Here is a 10,000-nt window from a genome sequence, read left to right as displayed (position 1 = left end):
TGAAAAAGTATGACGAAAAATAATGTATGCACTGGACAAGAGCGTCTGCTAAATGACTAAAATGTACAGTAACTCACATTTTTTAAAATATTTGAGTAAATATTTTCATGTGACAACGCTGAAGAAATGACACTTTGCTACAATGTAAAGTAGTGAGTGTACAGCTTGTATAACAGTGTAAATTTGCTGTCCCCTCAAAATAACTCAACACACAGCCGTTAATGTCTAAACCGCTGGCAACAGAAATGAGTACACCCAGCTACATGCAGCGAGAGAGACAGTGGGCTGAATCAGGAAGCTGAAGTCCACATTTCAACTGTCAGCAGAGTGGAACTACAGAATTACAATTACTTCCAGTTCTATGAGTGGAACGTTCCCACAGAAATGTAGCAAATACGAAAATACGATTGTATATATAACAAAAAAAAAGATAATTGTGTAAAAATATAAAATATATATATATAATTGTGTCAGTTTTATGCAACATATTTTAATGTTTTGCTTGGAACGTTCCAGGCTAATTGAGTAAGGACAGCAAGTAACTAGATCATCACAAAATCATAATCTCTAAAGGAAGGAGATTGAATAGTCTTGAGGTCAGAGGTTGTCTGTTGTCATGAGGAAGTAGGAACTGGAACATACGCCATGGTTGCTAAAGTAACTTTACTGGTTGTTGCGTCAATGACACGTCATCTGATTCTTTCATTACAGGAAAATGTCTGACCCAGTCCAGAAATACCAGTTTTAACAAAGACTTTATTTATCAATGGCCTTCATTTTAGTTGCCACGGTAGCGATGAGCACCCTATTCCCTGTGTAGTGCACTACTGTCATGAGAGACCTATGGACCCTGATCAAAAAAGTAGTGCACTACGCAGGCAATAGGTTGCCATTTGGGACATGGCCCCTTCCTTACAACTAACAGTTCCCTCCCTTCCCCGCAGAAACCCTGTAACAACGTCAAACGGATAATACCGACTGTTATCGATTACAATCGAAAGAACACACACATTTACATAGACAAGAGTCAAATATAAGAAGAAACTAAGAAAATACTATTCTTTCTCTCTTTTTGGCAAAAAAAAAAATAAGACGTCCGAATCATTTGAAAATTCTCAGAAGGTAGGCTGGAAATCTCAAAGTAAAAGGTCGGTGAAAGCAAAAACAATTTCATAACATAAGGATTTGACACAAGGACAGTGAAGAGACGGTACTGTCAGTCACAATGGATTTTGGAAACATTCTATGAAAAGGAGAGGGGGCGGGGCAGGGTAGTAACCACTGACCACTGATTGACAACGTTGTCGTTCTAGAACCAAGACTAGTTCTAGAGCTGCTGGTCTATAATTCAGTCAATACCGTCACTGATTCAGCATCATGAAATGAAAATAAGAAAACCCTGGTTCAGTCAACATAGAAATTAAAAACCTAAAGTTACAGAACGCCGAAAAACACTTGATTTGTATTTGTGAGACATGTGACATGGGCTTTAAAAAAAACATAAGGCACAATTTATTAATTATATTTCCAATGGCTTGATGTGACAGTATGATTCATTCCACAACACAAATCATAAATACAGTATGCTATGGCATCATATTCACTTCATGTCACAAAGTACAAAATATTTTGGCAAAAAAAGGAGAGAACATTTGATGACAGAGGATTCAGACAGTCCAGTCTGAAATGGCATCCCAATACTCCCTCTACAAATTACATTTTAGCACCTTATTCCCTTTATAGTGCACAATTTATGAGGATCCAAATGTAGTGCACTATAAAGGGAAAAGGGTGCCATTAATGATGTGCCCCCTAGTGATGGCACAGGTTCATATGAAAAACTAAAGAATCAGTTAAACCATCCATCCTGTTGTCATATGGGGGAAATATACAGCCAGTCTATGGGTGCATCTCAATACTCTGAAGTAGCTTCCTCGCCTCGTCTCCTTGTCTCCTTTCCTCCTTTCTGCTCTGACAGATGAAGGAATGTATGGCTCAGTTGGTAGAGCATTGCACTTGTAACGACAGGATCGTGGGTTCGATTCCCGCTGAGGCCACCCATAAAGAAAATGTGTACCATGACTAAGTCGCTTTGGAAAGAACCGTCAGCTAAATGGTATGTTATTGTTGTTGTTGTTGTTCTAGCAGGGGAAGGAGAGGAAGCCTGTAGACTATTGAGATACACCCCTCTGATGTTACATATCCATTTTAAATGGGGGCGTAGTGATACGTAGTGATGCGTCCTCAGGACATCTTTCCTATCTGGATCTTCTTCCAGGCCTCGGAGGCAGTGAATATACAGGAGTCTATGATACCTGCTACCGTGAACGTCCCTCCTATGATGGCACAGATCTGGAGGGGAGAGGGAGGACAGGTTAGAGGTAGGGGTTAGGGTCAGCGGTTAGGGTCAGGGGTTAGGGTCAGGGGTTAGGGTCAGGGGTTGGGGTCAGGGGTCAGGGGTGAAGGACGAAACAGGATGTGGACATGAAGCTAAGTTTAGGGGTTATCAGTTAGGGTAACTTACCGTAGTTATGAACCGGTAGAGGGGTTGTCTCTTCTCTGTGTACTTGACTGTGATTGGACTGAGGTCATAGCGGTACCAGATAGCTGGGATAATCCTTCCTGTGTGGCTATAGGCTACATACTCCTGCAGGGGCGGGACAAAGAGACATAACATATGTTTATTGGTTGGTTATAATATGTCACGTTATTATTGGCTATGTACTCCTGCAGGGGCGGGACAAAGAGAAAATACATGTTTATTGGTTGGTTATAATATGTAGCATAACATTCCTTTTTATCTTTCATATTACTTTTTAAACTGTTGTCGTTTTTGACTAAGTCTCTCTTAAAGTCCAGATATCAAATCAAATGTTGTATTTGTCACATGCGCCGAATACATCAGGTGTAGACCTTACCGTGAAATGCTTATTTACAAGCCCTTAACCAACAATGCAGTTTTAAGAAAATAGAGTTAAGAAAATATTTACTAAATGAACTAAAGTTTAAATTTAAAAAAAAAAAAAAAAATATATATACAGTGGGGAGAACAAGTATTTGATACACTGCCGATTTTGCAGGTTTTCCTACTTACAAAGCATGTAGAGGTCTGTAATTTTTATCATATGTACACTTCAACTGTGAGAGACGGAATCTAAAACAAAAATCCAGAAAATCACATTGTATGATTTTTAAGTAATTAATTAGCATTTTATTGCATGACATAAGTATTTGATCACCTACCAACCAGTAAGAATTCCGGCTCTCACAGACCTGTTAGTTTTTCTTTAAGAAGCCCTCCTGTTCTCCACTCATTACCTGTATTAACTTTGAACTCGTTACCTGTATAAAAGACACCTGTCCACACACTCAATCAAACAGACTCCAACCTCTCCACAATGGCCAAGACCAGAGAGCTGTGTAAGGACATCAGGGATAAAATTGTAGACCTGCACAAGGCTGGGATGGGCTACAGGACAATAGGCAAGCAGCTTGGTGAGAAGGCAACAACTGTTGGCGCAATTATTAGAAAATGGAAGAAGTTCAAGATTACGGTTAATCACCCTCGGTCTGGGGCTCCATGCAAGATCTCACCTCGTGGGGCATCAATGATCATGAGGAAGGTGAGGGATCAGCCCAGAACTACACGGCAGGACCTGGTCAATGACCTGAAGAGAGCTGGGACCACAGTCTCAAAGAAAACCATTAGTAACACACTACGCCGTCATGGATTAAAATCCTGCAGCGCACGCAAGGTCCCCCTGCTCAAGCCAGCGCATGTCCAGGCCCGTCTGAAGTTTGCCAATGACCATCTGGATGATCCAGAGGAGGAATGGGAGAAGGTCATGTGGTCTGATGAGACAAAAATATAGCTTTTTGGTCTAAACTCCACTCGCTGTGTTTGGAGGAAGAAAAAAAGATGAGTACAACCCCAAGAACACCATCCCAACCGTGAAGCATGGAGGTGGAAACATCATTCTTTGGGGATGCTTTTCTGCAAAGGGGACAGGACGACTGCACCGTATTGAGGGGAGGATGGATGGGGCCATGTATCGCGAGATCTTGGCCAACAACCTCCTTCCCTCAGTAAGTGCATTGAAGATGGGTCGTGGGTGGGTCTTCCAGCATGACAACGACCTGAAACACACAGCCAGGGCAACTAAGGAGTGGCTCCGTAAGAAGCATCACAAGGTCCTGGAGTGGCCTGGCCAGTCTCCAGACCTTAACCCAATAGAAAATCTTTGGAGGGAGCTGAAAGTCCGTATTGCCCAGCGACAGCCCCGAAACCTGAAGGATCTGGAGAAGGTCTGTATGGAGGAGTGGGCCAAAATCCCTGCTGCAGTGTGTGCAAACCTGGTCAAGACCTACAGGAAACGTATGATCTCTGTAATTGCAAACAAAGGTTTCTGTACCAAATATTAAGTTCTGCTTTTCTGATGTATCAAATACTTATGTAATGCAATAAAATGCAAATGAATTACTTAAAAATCATACAATGTGATTTTCTGGATTTTTGAAAAATTACAGACCTCTACATGCTTTGTAAGTAGGAAAACCTGCAAAATCGGCAGTGTATCAAATACTTGTTCTCCCCACTGTATATATATATATTTTTTGTTGTTGTTGTTGTTGTTGTATATATTCTCCCCAATTTCGTGATATCCAATTGCGATCTTGTCTCATCGCTGCAACAGGCTCGGGAGAGGCGAAGGTCGAGTCACGCGTCCTCTGAAACATGACCCTCCAAGCCGCGCTGCTTCTTAACACCCCCACTCTATGGGGGTTCACCGCCCTCAAATGACATGTCTGCTAGAATGTTTTACAGTGCATTCAGAAAGTATTCAGACCCCTTGACTTTTTTCACATTTTGTTACGTTACAGCCTTATTCTAAAATTGATGAAATCGTTTTTTTCCCCTTCAAATGTGTAAGTCGCTCTGGATAAGAGCGTCTGCTAAATGACAAATGTAAATGTACACACACAATACCCCATAATGACAAAACAAAAACAAGTTTTTAGACATTAAGTTATTAAAATTAAAAAGCTGAAATATCACATTTACATAAGTATTCAGACCCTTTACTCAGTACCTTGTTGAAGCACCTTTGGCAGCGATTACAGCCTCGAGTCTTCTTGGGTATGATGCTACAAGCTTGGCACACCTGTATTTTGGGAGTTTCTCCCATTCTTCTCTGCAGATCCTCTCAAGCTCTGTCAGGTTGGATGGGGAGCGTTGCTGCACAGCTATTGTCAGGTCTCTCCAGAGATGTTCGATCAGGTTAAAGTCCGGGCTCTGGCTGGGCCACTCAAGGACATTCAGAGACTAGTCCCAAAGCCACTCCTGCATTGTCTTGGCTGTGCGCTTAGGGTCGTTGGCCCCAGTCTGAGGTCCTGAGCACACTGGAGCAAGTTTTCATCAATGATCTCTCTGTACTTTCCTCCATCTTTCCCTCGATCCTGACTAGTCTCCCAGTCCCTGCCGCTGAAAAACATCCCCACAGCATGATGCTGCCACCACCATGCTTCACCGTAGGGATGGTGCCAGGTTTCCTCCAGACATGACGCATGGTATTCAGGCCAAAGAGTTCAATTTTGGTTTCATCAGACCAGAGAATCTTGTTTCTCATGCTCTGAGAGTCTTTAGGTGCCTTTTGGCAAACTCCAAGCTGGCTGTCATTTGCCTTTTACTGAGGAGTGGCTTCCATCTGGCCACTCTACCATAAAGGCCTGATTGGTGGAGTGCTTCAGAGACCGTTGTCCTTCTGGAAGGTTCTCCCATCTCCACAGAGGAACTCTGGAGCTCCTTCAGAGCGACCATCAGGTTCTTGGTCTCCTCCCTGACCAAGGCCTTTCTCCCCCGATTGCTCAGTTTGGCCGGGCGGCCAGCTCTAGGAAGAGTCTTGGTGGTTCCAAACTTCTTCCATTGAAGAATGAAGGAGGCCACTGTGTTCTTGGGGATCTTCAATGCTGCAGACATTTTTTGGTACCCTTCCCCAGATCTGTGCCTCGACACAATCCTGTCTCGGAGCTCTACGGACAATTCCTTCGACCTCATGGCTTGGTTTTTGCTCTGACATGCACTGTCAACTGTGGGACCTTATATAGACAGGTGTGTGCCTTTCCAAATCATGTCCAATCAATTGAATTTACCACAGGTGGACTCCAATCAAGTTGTAGAAACATCTCAAGGATGATCAATGGAAACAGGATGCACCTGAGCTCAATTTCGAGTTTCATAGCAAAGGGTCTGAATACTTATGTAAATAAGGTATCTGTTATTTATTTGTAATACATTTGCAAACATTTCAAAAAAACTGTTTTTGCTTTGTCATTATGGGGTATTGTGTGTAGATTGATGAGGGAAAAAAACGATTTAATACGGTCTGAATATTTTCCGAATGCACCATATGCAGATTGGTTATTAGCAATTGCGGGCATGTGCGGGTGAACCTTGTTGACTACAGTGTACTGGTAGGGTTAGGGTTATGGTCCATACCTTGTTGACTACTGTGTACTGGTAGGGTTATGGTCCATACCTTGTTGACTACTGTGTACTGGTAGGGGTTTGTTGACTACTGTGTACTGGTAGGGTTATGGTCCATACCTTGTTGACTACTGTGTACTGGTAGGGTTATGGTCCATACCTTGTTGACTACTGTGTACTGGTAGGGTTATGGTCCATACCTTGTTGACTACTGTGTACTGGTAGGGTTAGGGTTATGGTCCATACCTTGTTGGCTACTGTGTACTGGTAGGGTTAGGGTTATGGTCCATACCTTGTTGACTACTGTATACTGGTAGGGTTATGGTCCATACCTTGTTGACTACTGTGTACTGGTAGGGTTATGGTCCATACCTTGTTGACTACTGTGTACTGGTAGGGTTAGGGTTATGGTCCATACCTTGTTGACTACTGTATACTGGTAGGGTTATGGTCCATACCTTGTTGACTACTGTGTACTGGTAGGGTTAGGGTTATGGTCCATACCTTGTTGGCTACTGTGTACTGGTAGGGTTAGGGTTATGGTCCATACCTTGTTGACTACTGTGTACTGGTAGGGTTAGGGTTATGGTCCATACCTTGTTGACTACTGTATACTGGTAGGGTTAGGGTTATGGTCCATACCTTGTTGACTACTGTATACTGGTAGGGTTATGGTCCATACCTTGTTGACTACTGTATACTGGTAGGGTTATGGTCCATACCTTGTTGGCTACTGTGTACTGGTAGGGTTAGGGTCCATACCTTGTTGACTACTGTGTACTGGTAGGGTTATGGTCCATACCTTGTTGACTACTGTATACTGGTAGGGTTATGGTCCATACCTTGTTGACTACTGTGTACTGGTAGGGTTATGGTCCATACCTTGTTGACTACAGTGTACTGGTAGGGTTAGGGTTATGGTCCATACCTTGTTGACTACTGTATACTGGTAGGGTTATGGTCCATACCTTGTTGACTACTGTGTACTGGTAGGGTTAGGGTTATGGTCCATACCTTGTTGACTACTGTGTACTGGTAGGGTTATGTTCCATACCTTGTTGGCTACTGTGTACTGGTAGGGTTAGGGTTATGGTCCATACCTTGTTGACTACTGTGTACTGGTAGGGTTAGGGTTATGGTCCATACCTTGTTGGCTACTGTGTACTGGTAGGGTTAGGGTTATGGTCCATACCTTGTTGGCTACTGTGTACTGGTAGGGTTAGGGTTATGGTCCATACCTTGTTGACTACTGTGTACTGGTAGGGTTAGGGTTATGGTCCATACCTTGTTGGCTACTGTGTACTGGTAGGGTTAGGGTTATGGTCCATACCTTGTTGACTACTGTGTACTGGTAGGGTTATGGTCCATACCTTGTTGACTACTGTGTACTGGTAGGGTTAGGGTTATGGTCCATACCTTGTTGACTACTGTGTACTGGTAGGGTTAGGGTCCATACCTTGTTGGCTACTGTGTACTGGTAGGAGAACCTCTGTTTTCCACTTAGGTCTTCATAGACTGTTGGGACAATCTTTAGGATGTAGTCATGAGATGCCAGAGCTGCAAGGGAACATAACAGGTAACTTTTATGACAGGGATAAAATACTAGAGTTAGTTTTAATGAGAGAGTGGTCCTTCTAGTAACACTAGTAACCCTTTGGATTCCCATGAGAGAAACGTCTCCATGTGTTAGTCCTTCTACTCTGCAGGGGTTCTCTCTCTCACACACACCATACACACACACACACACACACACACACACACACACACACACACACACACACCTCTCATAAACACTATAGTCACATACAGTGGGGAAAAAAAGTATTTAGTCAGCCACCAATTGTGCAAGTTCTCCCACTTAAAAAGATGAGAGAGGCCTGTAATTTTCATCATAGGTACACGTCAACTATGACAGACAAAATGAGGGAAAAAAATCCAGAAAAACACATTGTAGGATTTTTAATGAATTTATTTGCAAATTATGGTGGAAAATAAGTATTTGGTCACCTACAAACAAGCAAGATTTCTGGCTCTCACAGACCTGTAACTTCTTCTTTAAGAGGCTCCTCTGTCCTCCACTCGTTACCTGTATTAATGGCACCTGTTTGAACTTGTTATCAGTATAAAAGACACCTGTCCACAACCTCAAACAGTCACACTCCAAACTCCACTATGGCCAAGACCAAAGAGCTGTCAAAGGACACCAGAAACAAAATTGTAGACCTGCACCAGGCTGGGAAGACTGAATCTGCAATAGGGAAGCAGCTTGGTTTGAATAAATCAACTGTGGGAGCAATTATTAGGAAATGGAAGACATACAAGACCACTGATAATCTCCCTCGATCTGGGGCTCCACGCAAGATCTCACCCCGTGGGGTCAAAATGATCACAAGAACGGTGAGCAAAAATCCCAGAACCACACGGGGGGACCTAGTGAATGACCTGCAGAGAGCTGGGACCAAAGTAACAAAGCCTACCATCAGTAACACACTACGCCGCCAGGGACTCAAATCCTGCAGTGCAAGATGTGTCCCCCTGCTTAAGCCAGTACATGTCCAGGCCCGTCTGAAGTTTGCTAGAGTGCATTTGGATGATCCAGAAGAGGATTGGGAGAATGTCATATGGTCAGATGAAACCAAAATATAACTTTTTGGTAAAAACTCAACTCGTCGTGTTTGGAGGACAAAGAATGCTGAGTTGCATCCAAAGAACACCATACCTACTGTGAAGCATGGGGGTGGAAACATCATGCTTTGGGGCTGTTTTTCTGCAAAGGGACCAGGACGACTGATCCGTGTAAACGAAAGAATGAATGGGGCCATGTATCATGAGATTTTGAGTGAAAACCTCCTTCCATCAGCAAGGGCATTGAAGATGAAACGTGGCTGGGTCTTTCAGCATGACAATGATCCCAAACACACCACCCGGGCAACGAAGGAGTGGCTTCGTAAGAAGCATTTCAAGGTCCTGGAGTGGCCTAGCCAGTCTCCAGATCTCAACCCCATAGAAAATCTTTGGAGGGAGTTGAAAGTCTGTGTTGCCCAGCGACAGCTCCAAAACATCACTGCTCTAGAGGAGATCTGCATGGAGGAATGGGCCAAAATACCAGCAACAGTGTGTGAAAACCTTGTGAAGACTTACAGAAAACGTTTGACCTGTGTCATTGCCAACAAAGGGTATATAACAAAGTATTGAGAAACTTTTGTTATTGACCAAATACTTATTTTCCACCATAATTTGCAAATAAATTCATAAAAAATCCTACAATGTGTTTTTCTGGATTTTTTCCCCTCATTTTGTCTGTCATAGTTGACGTGTACCTATGATGAAAATTACAGGCCTCTCTCATCTTTTTAAGTGGGAGAACTTGCACAACTGGTGGCTGACTAAATACTTTTTTTCCCCACTGTATACTCTTATCTACCACCCTCTCCCTCACACACAGACACACACACACCTCTCATAAACACTAGTCACAAACTCTTATCTATCTCCCTCCCTCCCTCTCCCTCACAC

The 10,000-nt window shown here is 43.1% G+C and overlaps 1 protein-coding gene across 1 annotated transcript in view; it reads right to left on the bottom strand.

The window, feature by feature from the left end:
- Nucleotides 1-648: 648 nt before the first annotated feature.
- LOC311114985 (endoplasmic reticulum-Golgi intermediate compartment protein 1-like) overlaps nt 649-10,000 on the bottom strand; it is a gene marked incomplete at its 5' end in the record, with an annotated part of 12,953 nt that continues 3,601 nt past the window's right edge. The window contains 3 exon segments of the mRNA XM_084190211.1: nt 649-2,352; nt 2,525-2,647; nt 7,941-8,041. Of these exon segments, the coding sequence (XP_084046337.1) occupies nt 2,245-2,352; nt 2,525-2,647; nt 7,941-8,041 (332 nt within the window).

The sequence above is a fragment of the Coregonus lavaretus genome (genome assembly GCF_964263955.1).
Source record: "Coregonus lavaretus genome assembly, contig: HAP1_SCAFFOLD_5122, whole genome shotgun sequence".
Lineage (NCBI taxonomy): Eukaryota > Metazoa > Chordata > Actinopteri > Salmoniformes > Salmonidae > Coregonus > Coregonus lavaretus.
The sequence above is the reverse complement of the archived record's forward strand: the minus strand, read 5'-3'. Positions and strand labels throughout refer to the sequence as shown.